The 23,594-nt window shown below is 34.0% G+C and overlaps 1 protein-coding gene across 3 annotated transcripts in view; it reads right to left on the minus strand.

The window, feature by feature from the left end:
• FUT8 (fucosyltransferase 8) overlaps nucleotides 1-23,594 on the minus strand; it is a 108,529-nt gene that overhangs the window by 41,113 nt on the left and 43,822 nt on the right. The window contains exons 1-5 of one of the 3 annotated variants that reach the window (XM_066187914.1): nucleotides 18,669-18,735; nucleotides 16,939-17,355; nucleotides 8,601-8,716; nucleotides 8,285-8,453; nucleotides 2,178-2,292 (exon numbers count right to left, since the gene is read on the minus strand). In XM_066187914.1, the coding sequence (XP_066044011.1) occupies nucleotides 2,178-2,292; nucleotides 8,285-8,453; nucleotides 8,601-8,716; nucleotides 16,939-17,141 (603 nt within the window). In that variant the 5' untranslated portion in view covers nucleotides 17,142-17,355; nucleotides 18,669-18,735. Of the gene's footprint in view, nucleotides 1-2,177; nucleotides 2,293-8,284; nucleotides 8,454-8,600; nucleotides 8,717-16,938; nucleotides 17,356-18,668; nucleotides 18,736-23,594 lie in introns of those variants that run through there. The other 2 variants (XM_066187915.1, XM_066187913.1) reach the window with 2 other exon arrangements.

Here is a 23,594-nt window from a genome sequence, read left to right on the forward strand (position 1 = left end):
ATTGATTACAGTTGTATGGGGTGCATCCCTTTGCATGCAGAGTGCCCAGAGCCTTTTTTATTGTTGTTGTGATTTTAGCATAAGCACTTTTACTAAGAATATGAATCAGTAATTTTAATGTGAGAGGATTTAATACACTTTAAGACTGAAAAATCTGGGTGACACATTAAATTGCCAGAAATACTGCGAAGTCCAGTAACCTCAGGAAAATGTCTTGTGGCCAACTTTCTTTTCTTTGCATACATACAAAGCCCCAACTAAATAGTATGGTAGAATATGACTAGAATATGGCAAACTATGACTAATATAACTGATTCTTTGTTGAATTCTTAGTAACCTTTCTCACCTGATTTTATTTTTAACCATAAAAGCTGAACAAAAAGTTTAGGGGTTTTTTTTTTAAATTGTAAGTAAAAATATTCTGCTATTGAGAGACTGCATGCTGAATCATAAACTTCCTAAAATAAACAGAACAAAAATAAGCACAAAAGAGAAGGGAAAGAAAACTGCTGCCTTCATAATAATTTGCTCACTTGATTACAGAACTACAGGTGCTCTTATCTGACTTCTCTTCCACATTCTCTTCAACTGTTTGATAAAAAAAGTCTCTGAAAATAAAGTCTTTTCTTTAAATATAAAGTCCTAGCTTTTTAAGTATTGCTCCTGCTATAGGGAACTAGTTACATGTAGCCTCATTAAATCAAATTTATGGTAATGTCATCCAAATGAAGTAGCAGTCATCACTATTCACAATCATTCGGCTAAATGACTTCCCAGTGAGATGTCCCAAAATAATGCAGCTGTCACTGTTCAACATGTACCAGAAAAAATCTAAGCAGTACTTTCATACTTAACTAAAAACCAATTACAAATAAGTCCCATATAATTCTTTTTTGGCATCAACTTGAGGGGCAAGGGTTGTTGAATTTTTCATTTTATTTTATTTTTTAATACAGTTGTTTTTTTTAATAGAGGTATATCAATGTGTCTAATTTCAAACCATTTGACTGCTTTACATTGGTGCATATTTGTTAAAGCACATAACTTTGTTCTCTTCCTGATGACTTGTTCAGTTATATTACTAAATAGAACAACAAATGGAGAGTGAAAGACAAGGAAAAGGTAGAGAAAGGCTGCATTTATCAGCATGAAAAGCAGTTACAGTATACTATCACCAAACAGTGGTATAAAAATGAAAAAATAAGGAACCGTTCTTAGAAAGAAGTTGAAGAAGTGCAATAAAGTGATGACTCCTGCACAATTTAGAGAGATGTTTTTTCCTCAGAAGGGTGTCTTTTTTTCATTTAACAAGCAACAAATACATAGCTTGGTCACAGAAGAGAAGGTTCCAACAGCTGAACTGTGAAATAATGAAAATCTGAGAAAAAAATTCAGCTCTTTACACAAGAGAAAAGATCAGACATTAGGAGTGACCATACAAAACAGCTGCACACATGCCACAAAAAAAAAACCAAATACAAATAAAACAGACTATTATTAAACATATTTTTGATCACTACATAAATAGCATCCATTCAGTCATGAAAAAAAGTCCCAACACCTTTAGACCAAGTTTTATTTACAGTTTATACACATACAAAAGCACATATATTAAAAAGGCTTTATAGACTCAAACACATGAGCATCTAGAGAAGTCTCAAACATCTGTTGTTACAATCTCGGACTAGACAATACAACTATACAAGCACTTCAATTTTGCTGCCTTATGTTTTTAAAAATGGGCTGCTAGTTAAGTTTGAAAGAAGGACTTTTATATTATTAAAACTATGCATATTTATGCATTTTGATACTCTAAAGAGTAAAATTTAAAAAGCAGAGAATTATCTTTTACAATAAAGTGAAAAATTCAAATGGGTATGTACAGCCCAGTAAAAATCACAGATCCAAAAAAACCCCACAAAGAAAGAAACAAAGAAACCAAAATAACCACCAACAAAAATTTGAACCCCAAAGATTGCCTTGGAATATTACTTTCCATATACATATAAAATAATGTTTCAAACAAATGTAATCATTTCTTTTCTACATAATTTGCTCATATACCAACATACATTTTAAACTGTGATGTAATTGTTCTTTTGCAAGGTTTTAGCTAAGTGCTATGTATATAAGAAGAAAAAAATGTTTACCTTGATATAAAAGCTCTACCCTCTTACCTGTAAATAAGTTATTCTTCTCTGTACCAAATCTGTTAGATCTTTGGCCTCTTTTTCTCGCCAATCTCCAGCTCCATCTGTTTGACTGAGGTAGTACAAGTCGGTCATTATTGACCTATAAATAACAATGGAAAACCATCTTAACATTACTAAATTAGAGGATTAAATGAAATCAAAGACAAACAGATATTTCAATTGTAGCTTCAAAATCAGTTTCTTCATGACACCTCCTACTGCTCAATTCAAACAGCAGCCAAGACAGACTGCCTGTGTCCTTCATCCAACAAATGTTCCACATCCATTAGCAATTAAAAATTCTAAACAGATTCATGGCCATGCAAGTCCATACTAGAACACATGAAGTTTGAGAAACTACCAAATACTAACTTGAGATTATCTAATACACTAGAGATTCTCTTCTTAGGGTTATAGCATTTCATTGGCCAAACAAGAGAATAAAGAACTCATCATCATGAAAATGAAAATGTTGTATGACATTCATTTGTTAAAATTTGCAGATCAGTCAAAATTATTGATTTTGTCCAAACCACCCTGGAAAAGATTTTTTTTTTAATATGTGTGGCTTTGGGGAAGAAATAGAAAACTAGAGACAAACTATTCAAAGTGTTTCTAGAAATGTTAATGGTTATTCCAAAAGTAAAAGGTGGCCCAATTCAGAACCAATAATTTCAGAGTTGATTTCATAGATTGAGAATATTTAATATTGCTAATCATTTCTCCATAACAGTGCTAAAGTTGTAATTTTCAACCACTTTTCTTAATACTTTCATCTGAACTTCAGATGCTGGTATTTATTGCCTGAAATTCTTGATAAACCACAAGTTTGATCACTCAGAACGAGAAGCAACAGAACAAAGGCAGAGAAATTTGGGAGGTGACCAAAAAACAGTGTGAGGGTAAGACACATATATTTCCTAACAACATTTGAAGTGGTCTTGTCAAGCTGTTGGCAGCACTTGTTTGCACTGGAAGCACAAATCCAATTCGCCAAGGCTACCTCTTGTACATAAGTGAGAGGAGCACTGCTTATCCGTACTAGGGATATTTACACAATATTTAAGCAATAAACATTGAGATAAATCAAATTAGGGCAGCCCTATCTTTATCAGCAGAGTTATCAGACAAACTTTTCTTGCTAATTTAACAAGTGGATTTATGGATCTGTAGTTTTATTCTCATATTTCTCATTTGGTCATTATCCCCATGCTTCTACACAGGGTAACAGAGACACTGACTATGGCATCTACTACTGTTGTATTAAATATTTTACCCAAATTATTCAGCAGTAGTAATCCTCACCTTCTGTCAAACAATTGGAAGAACTTGATCAACATTCTAATCTGAAACTATATAAACTGGATTTTCTTTTACAAGGTAATTGAGCTTGAAATACCCTATTGCGGCTTTGCATAAAAATTAATTTAAAGCATCACTGGGTAACTAGTTTTAAATCACTTACTGTCAAAGACACATAATACTCACAGTAACATGCACACACAGTTTAAAGAGAATAAGATCAGAACTAACGATGGACTAGGTCTAATACAATGGATTATATACAGATAACTGAAGAGATAAAGGGTCTGCTCCTCTTAAGACCGTTTCCCTATTTATAGAAAACACATAGGATACTAGGCACACTGGAAAAGGAAACCAATGCATTTTCTTGAGAGTTAAAATATATTTTTCCTCCCAATCAGGATGTAAGCATATTGGGTGTTTAAAGAAAAAATACAAAGTTAAGGTTTAAACATTAAAAAATGAAAAAAAATCCTCTATCATTAAAAGCAGCTGTGCAACCACAGTCACATTTTAAACCAATTTCAAATGCACTTTCATTAGCCTTAAAAAAGTTGTTCTGTACCTGTGATGTAAGTAATCAGTGTACTCTCCCTATACTTTATAGAAATATATTTCCATTAAATATTGAAAAAGTAACTGAAAATACAAAGTTTACCAATTTAAAAAAAAAACAAACAAACAATTAAAAAAATTCTGTCAGCTCTTAAGTGCTTTTTCCTATCTCTACAGAAAAAAAGTACTGCCCAAATTTTATTTTTAATATTATTGGCCATAGTGATCATGACAAAGAAAAGGCAGTAGCTTAGTTTTAATAATCAGTCTTAAGGATGAAATATAATTACTTGGATAATTTTTGAGGTAAGAGAAATGTTGAGTGTCCTTACACAGCCTCAATGACTCACCACATTAGGTAAAGGCAGCTTTGCTCAGTAGAAACCATAAAAAGTATCAAATGATTTGCAGGAAATGTTATGAATTCATGAAAGAGTTTTCAGACAGTACCCATAATCTTCTTTACAAAAAAAAAAAAATATAAAACCCTGAAGTAAACCAGGAAGTGAAAAATTCACAGGTGCTATTGCACAGAAATGATTATAAGGTAGTGCTATTTTAAGACACAGTCACAGAGACCTTCCTTCTTTGATTGTTACTGCTCAGAAATGTGCATTTTCCAGCTACATCTGCTAGGGTTTTTTGAGTGTGACAGGTCACCGTGAAAACTTATTAATACAGATTTAGAAGAGACACAAATACTGAAGACCAGGGTCATCCTCCATGCAGAGAGTTAAAAGTACAGGGAGTGGTGACCCATGAGCCCAAGATAGCTCAGTGCAGACAAGGATGAGCCTGCACCGGGTTATCAGAGGTGGTAAAATGGCAGGAAACTTCACTTACTAACAAACAACATTAACTTGTTGCTCTTGTTGCTTCATATCATAAAATAAACCTTGGAGCTGCACTTAAAAGGATTTTGCTTCTGGAAAGCAGAATGGAGGAAAAAATCTGTCTGTGTTTCATCTGTATTTGATTGCCAAAATAAAGAGGGAAGGGTGGGCATCTTTAACAATCAGTCTAGACATTTCTTCCAGCCACATGGAAAAATTTAAACCTCCTAAAAATTTTACATCAACAAATAAAAACTCAAAGGAAAACATGTAATTCAAAATAATGTGAAAATTTATCCAAACAATATGCATCAAATGTTGGCCAGTTACCACAAAATCCCTGATGTCAGCTATTCCCTGGGAGAAGGAATGAAACTAACTCAGTTACAGCCACCTTGCAAACAACTTTGTCAACACAGGAAACAACCATGACAACTACAGGATTTTTTTTTTAAAATAATTCAATATCAAAGAGTCTTTCCAATTTTTAGACGAATTTACTCTCAACAGCCCTCTTCCCTATAGCAACTGTGAGAACACAATTATGTAATTCTCAAGGAAACTCTTGTGTTGGGCAACACTATTTCCCAAACAGAATCAGTACTGAAATGCTGAACAAAAATATATGCAAGAGCAGCACTCTCCAGGAGAAAATCCACACTGCTCCTAGGGCATAGCCAACAGTGATTAAGGCATCCAACAAGAAGCACTATTATATGAGTAGTAAACAATTTGCTTAATATCACCAAAATTAACAAAGAACTCTAATACTGCTTGTCCAGAACTATTGAAACTAGAATTCATCATCTCTGAGAAAGCAACTCTTAATCTATGACACAGTAGGCTTTCCTCAAACAAAACAAAATAAATATTAGCCTCTTTCCTTACATAGCTGTCTCATCACTTGATACCCACCTCTTTGTTTTCCCCCATAAGGACAGCATGAAAAATTCCTTTAAGTACTTATAATAAACACTAATCTTTCTAATCCAAACATTAGATTATAATATATATTAAAACTGCCGAGATATCTTCATGTATATTTATGTGCATGTATATTTATATGAAAGTAAGTAACAAGTAAGTAACAAGTAAGTAACAAGTAAGTAACAAGTAAGTAACAAGTAAGTAAAGTAAGTAACAGCTGCATGTACAGTGTTCCATTTGTCTAAAATATAACTTTTTAAGACACAACTGTAAACAAAAAAGCATTTGGCAACAGGTTTAACCCCTTTAAAAAAAAATTCAAAAAGTGCACGTGTACTTAAAAAAAACAAACCAACAAACAGGCAATAAGTAAAAAACAAACCAAGAAAAAACCAAACCAACAAAACCCAAACAAACAACAAACAAACAAAACAGGAAAAAAATCTTAAAAATAAAGGAAAAAACCCAAAACACTCTGCTTCTCAGCACAAAGAGCAAATCAGATGTTCTCATTCCAAACTTATGGTACATTCCTTTCAGAGAAGCGACCAGATGGACAGTGTGGAGGGAAGATGAGACTGCTCCTTCCCTGGGGAGCTGCTGTGCATTTTAAGGGAAAAGAACACCCCAGAGACAGCAGTGCATCACATGCCAAAGGATGTGCACACAAAAAACTGGCAATTTTCCTGCAATTCACACTACAAGACTGAAAGATTAAAGGAAAAGAAGGAGACAGCTTGACTTCAAAGGTGCAGGAGAGAACTTCTTCAGGACTAGAGGCAACCAAGAAGTGCATTCTGCAACACAATATAATTCTCCTGCTTGAAGGCAACATTGCAAATGCCCCAGGAACACAGGCTGAATATCATGGAAACATATTTGTATTTTTTTTTTTTTTTCTAATGCAATTCCTTTGAATTTCTATACTGTAAACAGATTGTCTAGATTCAGTTTAATAAAAAATAGCTTATGGCTGTTTGATTTTAGCTTAAATTACTTTAGTCTTCTTTGAAGACCTCACCAGACAGGAAGGTCTACACAGACCTATTACTAAGACTAAACAGACTTCAGATTATTCTATATTAAATAACCACCGTGACAACTGAAAGAATACTTGTACTCAACAAAAAAAATTCTCAGAGGAAAAAAAAAGAGCAGTTGTGATTGCATGAATCATATAGAAACTTCTTTCAGTACCACAGTTAGATTTATCACATAACTTCAAGAGGTCTATAGGGCAGTTTTATAATTCAATGTTTGTGCACCTCTCAAATGGATTTCACCTCATCCTGAAGTATAAAGAAATATGAACATATGGGTGACAGAAATGCAGAAACTTGCAAGTTAAAACTGAATTAATTAATAATCATTTGTGTAGAATAGAAAGCACTAAGGAAAAGGATTCATTCTGGGAGGTGGCAACATATAAACCTTCTGGCATCACACATAACATTCAAGGTTTCATATGGCCTGCCTCATCCTGACTTTATAAATGGAGCAATAACGTGCACACAAGTGATTTTGCTACCATGACCGATGTCAGAAAGTCTGGTATTAGGCTATTTGCTCCAGTTTTTAGCAGAGACAGTTTAAAAGGTACTTAAGAATCCACAACCTGAAGTTCAAGAAGTCCAAGCAGAAATAACTTCTATGGAGGAGAAATATTTCTGAGAGAAGATAACTATTGAAACAAACCATCCAGGGAAGTGGCAGCTTCTCTGTCAGTTCAATGCTCATGCAGAGATCTCAAGTCTTTTGGAAAATTCTGCTTCAGCCAAGCACCTACTTTTATTTCAGTCAAATATATAAAACTGCACTTGGCAGAGCACTAATTGGATGAAATTTAATCATGTCTTTTATATAAATAATAAATTTCAATAATTGAATAGTCCTTTCTCACTTTCAACTCAATCTGTGACAAAATGGATTTTGGAATTGTGGAATATTAAATGATAAAAATTAAATGGACTATACTATTTGCCCATATTTATAATCAAATTCATATTGTCTTTATGTTTTAAATAGTGTTTGCATTATTTCTAAGGAATTGAAAATTCTTATGATTTTTTCCCTTTACTATATCATTATTTTCAAAGGCTCTTGCTTAATTCCTGATGTTCATGCATGGAGATCACAGCATTTTTCAGGGCACCGATTTAAGGTAGTATATTTAGTTAATTCAATTATTTTTGTATAACTGTTTACTGATGAGACACAAACTGTCATTGCAGTCCTGTTGGTAACAGAGTTCTAATATGCTTAAAGACAGACATCACTGAATTTTTAACAATTCCTGGATTCATTTTGTTCAGCACAAAGGAAACTCACACAAAATATTTTAATATAATACAAAAGGTAATCCAACAATAAGGAGGCCTGATGACCGGTAACAATGAAAAATATAACTGCCACACATCTCTGAACAACATAATGACAGTTAAACTGAAGGTCAGAACCAACTAATGCAAGTACCTTTCCTGATGACCCAAATCAGACAGAAATTCATCAATGCGTGTTTGCAGTTCATTTCCTTCTAGATTTTTCAACTTCTTCAGTTCACTCTGGAGGAAAAACCAAAGTTCCTTAGCCCCATTTTCAATCCTCCTTCTTAGTATTTCATGGTCTTTTCCAAGGCCTTCTACTTCAAAAAAGAAAAAAAAAAGGCATAAAAGCATCAGTACTTGTAGCTGAATTACTTGTTAAGAAGCCAATACATCTGTGATATACCAAATGAAATACCAAAACACCGAAACTTGTTTTAGAAGTAAAAGAAAACTTATCTACCAACCATCTCCTGTCCGCTTCTTATAGTTTTCTATCTGTTCTTTGGCCTTCAGAAGTTGCTCCTCTAAAGCATGTACCCTTCCTGCAGCTGGTCCCTGATCAATGGGACCATCTGGTATCCTAGGATACAGAAAATAAAGAAATTGCATGATTTATAAATACAATTATTTGATAAATTATTTGCATTAACAATTCAGCTCTCCTCTCATTTTTATTTCATACTGTTGTACTGATAAACCTTCATCAGATTTCCTTAAAACCAGTAAGAAATTTAACATATTAACATAAACAGGATTTTAAAAGCACAATCCCACAGGAGAAAAACAGTGCACAACACAGCTGCAAGGTACGACCCAGTCTGAACCTAAATTGTGTTTTTACAAGACTTCTACTCACCAACAAGAACAATCCAAGGCTCTGCTTGTGAAAATAGTATCTGTGGCAGTTTAACTGTTAACCTGACTGGCACACAAACAAAGCCATCCTGCTCTTGAACCCTGGCCGTATATTCTTAGAGCTCCAGCACCAGCTGGCTCCAGCACTTGATCTCCAGTTAAGTCTCCTACACACTCACACAAGATGATTTCAACGTATTGTCTGGGCTCAGAACAAGATCCAACCTTAAATGTACCATTATCATACTTTTTTATGACAACTCAAGTATTCTAAATTGTAAATCACCTACAAAACCACCAGCAACTGTAACATCCATCTGTTGAATTTCTGATATGTGAGCACAGATGTATTTCCATACATCTCCTGAAATCTATGAGCCATAAATCAGCCTCATTACTGAGGTTTGTTCGTCATCTCAACTTGAATCCACGTATTAATAAAGCAAAATTAAAGTTTAAAAATTAGATGCTAACTTCTCTTTGCCTCACAAATTTAATGCAGGAAAAATAAAAACCCTTTTCATTTCAAGAGAAAACACCCTTCTGGTTAAGATTTTTTAAGAGCTCACCCTAGAAAGAAAAAGACCAAGCAGACATGCAATGAGAAATCTTTAGAATTGCAAAGAATACAGAATTCTTCCAGAACATGAAGATGATTCTTCCTTCATAAAGTAATATGAACATTCTCTCCACACACAAACACACAGAGTTTCACAGCACCGTACACAGGAAGAGTCCTTGACAGACAAAAGATGCCTCTAGCATAGAGAAAACAGTGGTTTGAGGGAGCACCTTCCCTGTAAAAAAGAAATGACAGCATTCTAAATATCCTACTGATATGTTAATAATTTTAATATCTGTCGGTATGGATAACCAAACACCAATAAAATTTCGGGAACTGATGAAAAGTTCATGCTCCCTGGAACAGCTAAAGAGGACAAATACCTAATGTGAGCATCAGAAACGTGCATCAAACGAAGCACAGCATTTAAGCACCCTTTTTCAGAATAGGGTAGGAGAGGTGGAGGAAGAAGCTGCTGTGTACCCTTACAGAAATTCAGTAAAAAAATTCTGCAGTCTTAAAGCTTCCTATTGAAAGCTATCCTATCCCTATCTTGCTAGGAATAATTAAATTCCTGGAAAAAAAAAATTTTGTTCCAAAAGTTCCATGGTAAACAAAAAGGAATTATCATTAACTGCTCATACATCTGCTTTTTCATTCACTGATGGAACAAGCATGTCAGAACTGTGTAAAATATCCTAATCTTAAACATGTGCACTCCCTAAATATACTCTGTTTCAACAATCCATTTGTAAATTTGTTTGCACAACAAATGTATGGTGTTATATTCTACTGAGATACAGTATTATATTGCCATGTACAAGACAATACAAACAAGCCTTTAAAAAGTATGTTATTGAAAGACAATTACGTTCTTATGCTAATTGAAAACCACCAGATGGAAATGTGTTTGTGATCTGCCAACTTGGTACCACAATTTGAGTTGTGAAGGAACAACTAACCAGAAAAATTACCAGAAAAAAATGGCACAGTTTATCTTGTACAAGTCACATACCCTAAAGGTAGAATCTGTGAAAAACAATAAGGTGAAAGGATAGAAAATCATTACCATAAGAAGTCTTGAGACAGTGCACACATCCTCTTAGCATAAGGAAAGTCTGTAAAGTAGCAATTAGAGAATCCTAATGGAAGGATGGTTGTGGATTATATGAAAGAAGCAAAGTAATGTTGATCATTTGATATAATTAAGATTTTAAAAAGAAAAGTACCATTTTGCCATTTAACATTCATCTTGCTTTGACACACTGCAATAAAAAATTTTATTATACTTAGACTCTTAGATAAAAGAGCTGGGATAGGGAGACATTCTCTAAGCTAGTTGCTTGGACTCCCAAAAATCACATCTTTTTAGAATGAAATTAAGCTAGCTTATCCTTTTTTCAATTGTGTCTACATCTGTTACCTCATCAGACTTGAAACTGCTGTCTTCCTCACTTTCATCCAATCTCAAAATTAAGGAAAAGATTCTTCTCTGCAACCAGCACAGCTTGGCTGTTATTACCCTCTACACATACTTCAACTGAGCTGGAGGTAAGACAACATTTGAGGGAAAAGCGTTTGAATTAAAATCCTTGCCTAGTCTCATGGCATCCTGTATGCAGGTAACTTCTAGTGCAGAATATCCTAGCAATTATGCATACTTGAAAAACAGGAATTCTTACCAAAAAAAATATTACTCAAATCCTGACAACTATTTTACTCCTTAAAATATGAGAAGTGAGTTTAAAGTAAGTTCATCTAAACTAAGATGATTCTAAGCAGTAATAAATACCACATCAGTAAGTATCTAGTACAGAGTATCCTTCAGTTATTACCATGGTAAACCTGTAAATTAAGTTATGAACACAAAATAAACACCATTATAATCCACTTAAATGGTCAGTCAAGCTAACAAACTAAGAAGTGGGTTTATTTCAATTCTCAATAGTTACAAGGTGTGAGGTTTGCACGCTGCTTCCTGCCATCGGATAGCAAATAAAAATTTTCTATTCCATAATCAACTAATCAAATAAAGATATTACTGTATAACTTTAAACATAAAAAAGATTATGTTGTAGAGATAACCTGTTTCTGCTTCGTCCCTTGTTAGTAATCCAGATTAAAAAAAATATTTCTGTGTACATAATCCATATGACTGAGGCCACTGTCTCATCACCTTCAGGAGACAGAGGGGCAACGACAAAACAATGATCTCTAGTCTGGATCTCGGAAGGCAAAAAGAATCCCTTAAAAATTAATCATAGTGACATTCAGTTTAGCTAGAAGAACTGCCATACTGTGTAAAATAATTGTAAAAATAGTTTTTAAAAAACCATAAATTATAAAAACCATTCTAACCTTTTCCTATTTCCAAGATATCTAAAAGGTTACACTAATTTATCAGCAAAAGGAAAAATGTAAGATTTCACAAATTCACACTCAAATACTTCCTCATTCTTTCATTTATATCCAAGTTCTTTGTATGGAGCTAGAAGGTTTATAACTAACTAAAGTCACATTATGATTGCCTTTTCTTCTTCCAGTTTTTTCTCTTCTTCAAGAAGAGAATCATGTTCAATTATTAATGACCACTAGCACACACAAACAACAAGAATACAGACTTTATCCTTCTTAGATAAAACCTCCTCAGTAAATAAAACTGAAATAAAAGAGTCAATGTTATCTGCAAATAAAGAGCAAGCATCCCTTATCAATTTAGATCAGCAGAGCCCTGATCAGCTCTGATTTATATCCAGTGCACGTCTTCCTTCCCTTAACTCAGAATTGCACAAAAAATGGTACAAGGAGCAGAGGTGCCGACCATTTAGTACAATTATCTTCATTCTTCCCACATTGGCCTATGCAATACCCTCAGCTTCAAACTTGAGATATTTTAAATACATGTAGTAGAAAAATGTACTTTAGTATTTAAATTTTTATCAACCCAAAACTATTCTATCCAAGCCCCTTTAATGCTTTCTACAGGTTTAATAGACCAAAAAACTGCCCAGAGTAATTGATAGAACTACTTTAATAGAGTTGCTTATGATTAATTGATCCTGAGTTTGGATTCTCCACCAGCCTCAGCACCAGCTACATTAAAGTACTCTGGTGCCCTTTCAAAATTAAAATATGATCTCTTCTTTCTGAAGCTACACTCAGAACTCTAAGAATAATGTGTAGAGGTACTGGTGTTTGGTTTTACGTGTTTGATGACATTTTGCTCTTTTCCACCTCTGTTCTGCTTTATAACACACGCTCCTAATTCAGAGTAAGAAACGGGTTATCATTTTTATTAAAATAATTGCAGGTTCTACAAAATGCAATATTTAAAAGACTCTAGGAAGCAAATATACTTCAAATGTGATGTATTCATAACACGGTATGAATCCATTTAACAAGATTCTCTATTTCCCTGTGGAGAACTCTGAAATTACAGGTTCCTAAACTGCCAGGTTTATCTTCCATCAAAATACCCTAAAATATAAAAATTTGACTACCACCCAGTAATACACAAAGAAGCACATGAATACTATGAAGCATTCATGTATTGCAAAAATAAAGCAAGCCTAGGACAAGGATGAAGGCATACACAGCTTCACAGTTTCCATCTGAGAAAATGAGACATTAGGAAAGTTGCAATTTTAAGCTCTCCTATTCCTAAAAACCTTGTATCATCTCTATGCAACAGGAACAGTCTTTAGCAGTCATATCATAATCCTAATAGTAAGTAAAACTCTTAGGTAAATCTACTGGTTTTAGGAAACAACATTATGTAATACACTGATTTGATTATTACTCCCTCTCGAGAACTTAAATAACTACAAAAACTGTAGTAAAGATTTCCAGTTTTGCTGTCACACCTACTACATCTGTAATAAGTGTCCTGGAAAGGGCTCTTCCAGATCTACTGGATATAGAATAGTGAAACAACAACCTATAAAAAACTCAGATTTATTACTATTTTGCACTAATGAAATCTAGAATGCGTCTAAAATCAACCCAGATAAGCTCACACAATATTGTTTATAATCATATACAGACTACGGTAACTCTCCAAACTCACTTTATTCATGCACATAATTTCTAAAACTCAGACAATACAAAACACTTCTAATTCCATTTATCTTCTGCATCATTAATGTACATCTGTGCCTCTTTCTAGCCCACAAGGAAGGTTTTTACAGAGCATCATACTGGCAAAAGAAAAACTCCAGCAACTTCTCACCTAAGGCTTTTAAATACACCATAAAAACTATGTGGCACCTGACGTAATTTCAACTAATCAGAAGTGCATCACAAAAGTGCACTCACTTCCTAAAGGAATTTTTTTTTTTTTTTTAAATCTCTGGCCATTTTCAAAAAGATGTGACTGTTCCAACTTGCACTCTTGCAAAGGTGCACCTTAGAAAATAAGTATCAAAAAATATGCTCACCAAAAATCCTTGCAAAAGTATGAACTACTCTGAACCAATATGGGTAATAAATTAAAAATATTTTGTAAATCATGAATTCATAAGAACATAACCTTTTTTTTTAATCAAACATACAAATGGTTGCAGTGGGTGGGAAATAAACCAGAATGACCCGAACAAGTACCTATCCCTGCCCTAAAACCCTAATGCTACTTGTTACACATCTTGTGTGAAAAGAAGCAAGCAGAAGAAAATCAGAATATCATATATAAGTATCACAGAGAAAAAAAGGCTAAGCAAGATTTTATAAAGCCTTTTCACAGATATGATCTTTGTCCAGTTTTAAATGGTTGGTTTTGCATGCAGATAAGGTAGGTTTCACAAGGCACACTTTTTTGTTTTCATCTTTAGGGATGAGAAGCTGCTACAGCAAAGGAGGATTCAAATCTCAGGGTGGAAATGACTTCTTGTCATTGTATGTTCGCATTCATAGAGATGGATGGAAACAAGCACAGTCCAGCTCCTGTTTTCAACCATCCCAGAAGACTGACACTTTTTTCAGGTGATAGGGAAGTCATAGGAACCCATTATAATGGGAAAGTCCAGACAATTGAAATGTACTGAAATGCGTTTTATCATTTTAACTAACAATTAAAGACAAAATGCCAATTTTCTCTAACTTCAAAATGGAAATTAAAATCAACTTAGACTTTCATTAAGGTACTAATTCTTGTACTTTCCCTCTGCCCCTTCCTGCCTGCCCCAATTAGCTATTAATAGCACTAATATTATTATGATAATTTTCCAACATTCACAAAATTTCTTTGCTCACTCAGGTAAATTCTGTTAACTTGGTGCTTTTTACCACGCAAAAGTTTTATCTAATAGTGCCAAAATACTTTAACTAGTATAGTTAACTAAAGTAGTTAATCAGATGTTTGTTTATTGTTCCAGTTTTACAGGTAGGCACTCTCATTTTGTATAAACTAATCCACAAGTAACTTTAAGTTCTTATTTGGAATATTCCTAATTTCAAGCATTACCTTAGCCCTGTTGCATACCATAATATATGCTATGTTTTAACCACAAAATATGCTGTTTTGTTATCTAGATACAAAATCTTAGTGGAAAAGGGGAGCAAAACCAAGTTTTTACCTCATGCCCTTTATGAGCTGTACTGATGTAGAGAGTGTTGTCTTATCCGCTCAGATTCAACTGCCACTATCAGTAATTAGAGTTCTCAATACAAAACAAAAAATTCTAGCAATTAAATCATATTCAAATAATTGCTCCAGTCTTTCTGTCTTTGATCAGTAATGCCTAAAATAAATTATGTCTTTACTTTAAGATGTAAACTGGAGCAAAAGTAATCTTTTTCATCTAACTGGATTTCTAAAGTTAAGAGGTGTTTTGTTTCTATAATGTACGCTCACAGCAGCAGTGATCTCTTCCAGGATACAGATACTCAATCCATGAACTGCTGGTTAATGCCTCATTTTAAATAGACACACTGCTACAAAACTACAAATGGGACAGTTTTAAAGCTAACAGATACTTTCAACACAGTTGTTTATTCTATCTGGCAAACAAAGAAATGAGATACTGAAATTCTGTACCACATTATGATTTGACACTTTAATAGCAGAGGTTGACCAGGATATTTCTAAAACCTATTTGTGATGTTTCTGTGTAAACAGAACCATGGATTTGGCACAGTAAAAATAACAAAAAGGCCCTATATAGTCATGCATCATTTCCCTTGAAGTCCAGTACTTCACCAATCTCAGACTACTTCCAGCAAAAAATGATGCTTGATGGTCTTCCAGTCTCAAGATGGCCACTACTGGAGAGCCTACTGACTACTAAACCTGAACATGTGTGGCTGTTCAACTGGTATTTAAAGTCATTTAGGCTTTCTCATGCTAGAATTTCAGTTTCTCCTGTGGTTATGATACACAAACACTCTGAGGAAAGGTCTCAGAAATACTGTCAAACAACATATTTACAAAAAAGCTGAACAGAGTCCAGTCAAGACAGTTTTTCATTTAACTCCAGCATCCTGACACCATTAATGGAATCATAGAGAAGGAATGTTGAAATACTGTAGCATGTTTAGAGTAGATAAAAACTGCTGGTTATATTTTTATAAATCATGGGAAATTATAAACAGTATAAGCTATTATTTAAAACTTGTCTGCCAAAAATTTAATATTTATCGGAATATAGATAAGGTTAATGAAATATAGAAAGGTATTCAAAAAAATCATCACTGCCTAAAATATAGTTTAGCCTCTACTGATCATTTCTGTCTCTACTGCCTCCTTGAGAGGCAAACAGTACCCTGCCACCAGTAAAATCATTTACTCTCTTCTAGTCACTGTTTAATTTGAATGGATTATATTTCAATGACTGAGTAATTGTAAAAAAGGAGATGATCCCACTGTTTTCCAAGTATTTCTACAAGTTTAGCAGCAAGGCAAGGAAGAAAACTTAGATAAAAGAATTTGTATAATGCAGCAATCTATTGCAGATCATCTTCAGCAAGTCAGCATTTATCTTCAACAAGCTGTACAAATGTTTTCAGCAATTTTAAAACGAGCTCTTCCAATTACTGCATGCAGAAGTATAAAGAACTAGATGTTCTAATTTGTATGAATGTCATAATAACTGCACTTGTTTGAAGTTGGCAATGAGGGGTGAATCACCTACAGAACTCTGTTATTGTGACAGTAACACTTCCACAACATTAAATGGCTCTTGAGTAATGATTACATTAGACCAGAGCTAAAAGTATATTATTTATTTAAAGGTTTTGCAATATATTTTCAGCTACTTATAGTCCTTATATACACTTTTATATGTGAAATATAATTTTGCAAAAACTCCCACAAAAAAACCTTTACAATTTAAATTCTCCTATCTCATATTTCAAACATTTTCTGAACAGTTTCAATTACTTTGAGATCCTACCTGAGAGATTCTGCCATGCGCCTTAGGTCTTCATTTTGCTGCTTCAACCGTTCAAGTTTAGCAAGGATCTTGGATAATTCTCGACTGGAGTGATCCGGGTGCTCACTGTCTCGTACCAGGTGCCCACCAATATAAAAGAGTAAAGTTCCCCAGGCAAAGAGGATGAGCATAATCCAACGCCAGGAACCAGTCCATGGCCGCATTTTCAGAAGTTCAATTCACTCCAGAGCTGCTTCCACTCACAAAATAGCAAACATTTTCTTAGCTTGTACAAAGGTGGACAATTCCAGTTCCTCTGCTTCAACACATAGTACCACAGAAAAGTTATTTTCAGTGTTTGTCTTACTGCAGCTCCTTAAAGAAGATTCTTATAAGGCTGTATATACAAAGGATATTGCATCATTCTTCATTTATATTCTGTGGGGGAAAATAAAAATGAAACTGAAATTATAATTCTGATATGTAAAAATATAGTGGACTGCAATTGAGCTAAATGTATTGTCGTTAACATTCAAGAATGACAATAGACAATATTACTACTTTCTGTCACAGAGACAAAGAAAAAAGCTTTTAACTTTCCACAGAACATTATTCTGAATTCACCAATGAATGACAAAGAATATGCAATTAATCCTGGCTTTAAAACAGACAGAAGAAATGCTGCTTTTTATAAGAGAAATATTTACCCTTTCATGTATCATTTCAGACATTAAAATAGTTTAAAAGTCACTGTGTAAACGTGACGTTTTCCTTTGGTATCAAAAAATAGCTTTTATTTAATTACAAATACATCTTTTCACTTTTATTAACTTTACTCTCCATTTTTATCATGACTGCTTCTCTAACAAATGAATTATAGCCATTTTAACAGTCTATTCTGCTATTTGGAAGTATTTAAAAATCAGATATGACTTTAGAAATACTTCGCTGCTGTTTCAAAACCATCAAACCCATTTTGACTATTTTAAAGAAGCAAAAAAATGCTCCAAAGATAATACCTTCTCTCACAAAAAAAACACCATGCCATTTTAAAAAATGCAAAATCACCTCAACTCATTTTCTACTTGGCAAAATATCATTCGATGAGGGGAAAAAATTCCTCATCTATCTAGATCAAATTTTAACTGACAGCATATCCAGAGTCTTCTTTAAGTAATTTTCCCCTCTCTTCCTCTTTGTCAGCAATGTAACATTTCTACCTTTTTAAAGGGCACATATATGTGCGTACATTCTGACTCAGTTTTCAAGGTAACCCATTTTTTGAATTCTCAGATCTCTAAATCCACTGTATTTCCTCTATCATCCACATCTACCTTCTCCCAAATCATTCTTTTCGGTTTGATCCTTCTTTCACCTTAACTTCTTTTTAATTTCATAGTTATTTTATTCTGCTCCAACTCATTTGAACTCTAGAGCAAAATCTTCCCAAATTGCAATAACTTCCAAACTCACCCAGTTATGGAAACATGCCTGGAGCACACACTTTCAGATATAATAACTCTAACCTTGAAAATGCTTGGTGTTTTCAACAGCACTGAAAATGCTGAAAAATTTTGCTAGTTATCTTCAGAAGAAGGGTAGTTTGTATATGTTTAAAGGGGCAAAAAAAAAAATCCATTTATGACTAATAAGGTGGCACACAATTGTTTAGAGACTACTTTGCAAGGAAAACACTGACTTTTTTTTTTTCCAATCTGTTTTTCATAAAACATGAGCTTAAGCAGACTCACAAATCAGGTATCCTCTTTATCACAGACAGTGTTGGTCTGTCTTAAACAACAGTGTTAGTAGATCAGACAGGCAATCAAAAATCCACAATAGTGATATAACAAGTCATCAGGAACAGATGGTATTCTTCCAACAGTTCTAAAGGAATTAAAGAATGCAATAGTTTAATTATTAACAGAGGTGCACAACCTCTTACTTTTAACATCGTTGTAGCAAACGAATGGAAAATTTAAAAAGTAAACTGAATTATTTCTAAGGGCTTCAGCAGGGAACCCTGTAATTACAGGCCAGGAAAATAATATATTCTTGTCAGCCAAACTGGCAGAAATAATAAGATGAAATAAATTTGCAGACATAAGGATCAAAGTAATTGAAAGAAAAAAGTACTAGCATTACTTTTAGAAAGACAAATTGTGCCCCATTAAAGTTCTTTTGAAGATGTAAACAAGCACAGAAGCAAGACAGAACCAGTTCTAATTGTTACATAATTGATTTAGTCAATATGGATTTTCAAATGGCATTCAAAAAGGCCCCCAATATGTACCAAAAAAACCTAAGCTGAATGGAAGGAGAAAGATCATCATGTGAGTCCCCACCCCACTAGAAGAGAAGAAACATACAGTAAGACCAGGCAATCAGTTTAAGTGGAAAGAGTGAGCAAGGACCTCTCTGCACCCAAGGCAGATTTCATACAGCTTAACATATTTGTAAGTGTTCGGAAAACAAGGTGAAACGTGAGGGGAAAAAGTCTAATAGCAGTGAACAGGAGGTCATCAAGATGTTTATGAGGAAAAAAATCAAAAATGGGGAAAAAAAATCATTGTGTAGTTGTGTATAGACGACCTTTGAGGCCCATTAGGAATGGGGTTTAGTCGCGATTGGTAATTCCGTGAAATATCAGTTCAGCATTGGGCTAAACGCAACAAAGTCCTGACAGGTTTTATCCAATTTATATCAGTCTCTGAAGATGTCATCATTCTTTTCATAAGTTAAGTCACAGTAGAGTTAAATATAAAATACAGACGCCAAACTAGCTGAATGAATAGGAAGAACATTCGGAAAGAAAACATGAAAAAGCCTGTTTCTCAAATGTGGTGTATCTAATTATAAATGAGTTCCAACAACAATTAACTAACAACTTTGTACTGTAATGTGGCTTTCACATAATTCTTTTATTTCATACTCTTCCGGGAATGCAAAATGTTTGACATTTTGTCAAAGTATTTGACATTCCAGGGATGAGACATCCAGTATCCCTGGATGCCCCATCCCTGGAAGAGTTCAAAGCCAGGCTGGATGGGACTTTGAGCAACCTGATCCGGTGAGTGACAACCCTGCTCATGGCAGGGGAGTTGGAACTGGATGATCTTTAAGGTTCCTTCCAACCAAACCATTCTGTCATTCATTATTTCAAAGGTCACACAAGATCTTTAGATAAATCAAATTAAAAGAAAAATCATCACATTTTAAAAACTGTTCAATTCTTATAGCTTGTCTCAGGCTTCTGAAAGACCTCCACATACAGATGTATGCCACAGCTATTTGCCTGACAGAAAGTCAAGATGTAATGTCAATATTTATACTTGTTTAATTTTCTACAGCTGTTTATGAGCTTTCATAGTGTAAACTAAGTTCAAGACTGCCAAGATTGAAAGCATGAGCCTTTACTTAGGAAAAAAAAACCACAGCAGCAGCCCACAAATGCAGCAATTCAAATCTGTCATGGAACATAACACGGTTATTAACACCATCTGACACTGAACGGCTAAATAAGAGTCCACCAAACCCAAAAGGTGGGGCAGAGCAGTACCAATAAATCTCTTTTATTATGCAGGAGACAGAAAAATATCTAAATAGCAGTTGTTAGTGTTATCATAAATTTATGTTATAATGATATAGTGAAGGTCCTTTATGTAAGAATATTATGTTACTTTTATTTTACCAGAAAAAGCCATGATTTTAATTTAGTAGTTAGTTACCCCCTGAGATTTGCCATGACTTCTTGCCTTACAGTTGATTAGATTTACCCATACCCTAGCATTTTCCAGGGCATAAGCACATCAAAATATAGTATATTGGCAATTAGATAATTTTTTTCCCTTCAATTTTAGATTAATTTTGTTTCCTTTCTAGGGGATCCTGAGAATGGCTGACTAGATTCTTACAATGTCACCCTCTAAGATAATGTTAAAAAAAAAAATCTCTTATCTCTTTCAAAAGCCTTCCCTTGGATACATGGAATGAAAAAGAATATATTCCTCTATTCTCCCCAGCAGCTCTAGAGCAATCTTTCAAACCAATTTTCTTTATAAATTTCATCACTACACACAGTTTAAGGGGGTTCTTCAACCTGATCCCTCAGATAAATCATCTCCCATTTTTAAGAGCCCAGCTACCAAGCACAGAAATGCCAGTCACATGTGCAAGGCATGGGTGCAAAGGCAAAGCTCAGTACAAGAAGCAGTATAGTACATCAGGATAGTAAATCAAAGTCAGCTTTAATGCCAGTATCAGTGTGGGACTGCAGATGCCACAGTGAAATTGGTAACCTTCAGTCACTCCTGAATGTATGCTTGTAAAGACACAACGTTTAGCTGCCACGAAATAAAGCTAATTGGTATGACATTAACAGTGCAAAATCTTCCACATACAAATTGCAAAGGTTTCCTGGTACCCTGAGAAAGAAGATGAAGAGACTACAGACATCTATAAAATTTTCTCAACATAATGAGAAATAAACAGTACATTGATGTTGATTAAAATGAATGCTTTTTGTTTTTAAATATAGGAGCTCTCTATCACTTCTTACAAATTGATTTGTTACTTAAGCTACTGAAGACATCAAACCATTATGAGAAAAAAGTTTTACAGAATAAGAATAAAGTAACATTAAAAGCAAATGCTAAATTGAAAGAATCACATACACTAAGCTATTTTTCAGGTTTAATTTAATCTTGTAGGTCTGTTATAAAAAGTCACTACAAAATGTGCAGCATTATCTAATGAAACAAAATAGGTACGGTAAGTAGTGGCTACCATAAATCATCGGGAATACATAATGTTCAATGCATCAGTTGAATGAAAAATAACACTGTGAGAAAGGAAGTCAAGTTAAAATTTATTTATTGTAAGTGCATAGCACAGAAAAGGTGGTTAGTGTCACAAACTTATTTAGACTCCATGAAGAGGAGACAGAATATTCACCTAAAAACAAGGGTCTGCTTCAAGCCTTAATTAGGAAATCAAATTGTGCATACTACACATGCAAGCCACAGTTAATTGTAAGAATGTGAAAATGTTTTGTCGCCAAATTAACTGGAAAAATTTGGTTAAAAAACAGCATTGCTTCAATGCACTGGAATGCACTGAATGACTGAGTGAAAACAACTAAATGAAACACTAAAGAGACTTGATTAAAATTATAACTAAAAAAAGAGACAGAAGCGTAGCACCAATATCTTAATGAGAAATAACATGCATCCATGTCAAATTTATTTTGCTATAGCAGAAATGATTAATCAAAAAAAGAAAAAAAAAAAAACAAACCAAAACACCACTACTTTTCTTCATCTTGCTCCCATAAAATCTACAAGTTATTTTAAAGCTTTACAAGGTACTTAAGAATGAGAAAATGGAATAGCCCAATACTATATAATTTCAAATGGACAGACATCTTCTATGACTTAAATGAGGTTCTTTTTAATGTACTGTTTCAAACACGCTTTCAGTAGTAAAATCAGTGATGCAGTGTGCATTTTCTCCTTGTATATTTTTGCTTCCTACAGAATCACAGCCCCAGAAGAGCATTATGATTTTTCTTGGCAATGTATCGTTTCAAGTTATTTTAGATTAAATGCAAAGCAAACAAAGCAAGTCTGCTTTTGGCTTAACCACCTACTGGCCTAGATTCACTCAAAAAAAGTGTACCTTGTGTAAGCTGACAAGGAGGAAATTACTTATGAAGTAAAGCACACACACCACTATAGCTAACGTTTACAGCACTATATTTAAGGCATGTACATCACCTAAAGTTGCACAATGTACAAAACATGAAATTCATTCCACTCTAAGAGCTATTACAGTAACTTACCACTAAGTGTGAAACACTCAAAAAGCATGTTACACCAGACATATAACTCAGAACATTGTTAGTTTCCCTTCAAAGTAAACTCATATTATTTTTAAGATATCACTAACAAAAATTACCTTCTTAGGAAAGGATTCTACTCTAAGTAATGTTAGCCTGTTGTGCTCTCATAAAAATGAAAATTAAAACCAACTTTCTGATTCCAGTTCCTATTTAAGAATAATGGGATGGCACAGCCTCTGACAAAGGATTAGAGCCTAAGGAAATAATCCTTTTAGGATATTAAGATAAAACTAAGGATCAAAGGACAAAAGTAACAAGTAAATCCTTCTGTAGTGTTTGATAAAAATAAGCAAACCTTACAAATATTATTCACGGTGGATGCAATGCATTCTTTATGAAGTTTTTACACAGTAATTGAATCAGAATTCTGCATGTAACACAAGGTCTTGCTGGAGTCTCATATGAACCAAATACTTGCTTTTCTCTCTTGGACCTGCCTACTGTGATGTGTCCCAAAACAGGATTTCTCTTTTCATGGCCACATTACTCTGGCAGTCAGCAACAATTTTACAGGGACATACTACATTCAAACCTTTCTGCATCTATCTCTCTTCAAATTTATAAGCTCCTCTCTTATACACAGAAATTCTTATTTTTTATCCTTTTACCTTTATGTTATTACACATTATCCCATTCTACCACTCCAGTATCCCAATTAAAAAATACTTGCACATTTTTCTGACCTCCATCAGAACTCTCCTCTAATTGGTGACCTATGTTTCATTATAAACTATTATATTTTTGTCACATTCTCACTACTGAAAACATCCAAGATGGG

The sequence above is a fragment of the Chamaea fasciata genome, unplaced genomic scaffold (genome assembly GCF_029207755.1).
Source record: "Chamaea fasciata isolate MVZ Bird 193981 ecotype frontalis unplaced genomic scaffold, bChaFas1.0.hap1 SCAF_7, whole genome shotgun sequence".
NCBI lineage: Eukaryota > Metazoa > Chordata > Aves > Passeriformes > Sylviidae > Chamaea > Chamaea fasciata.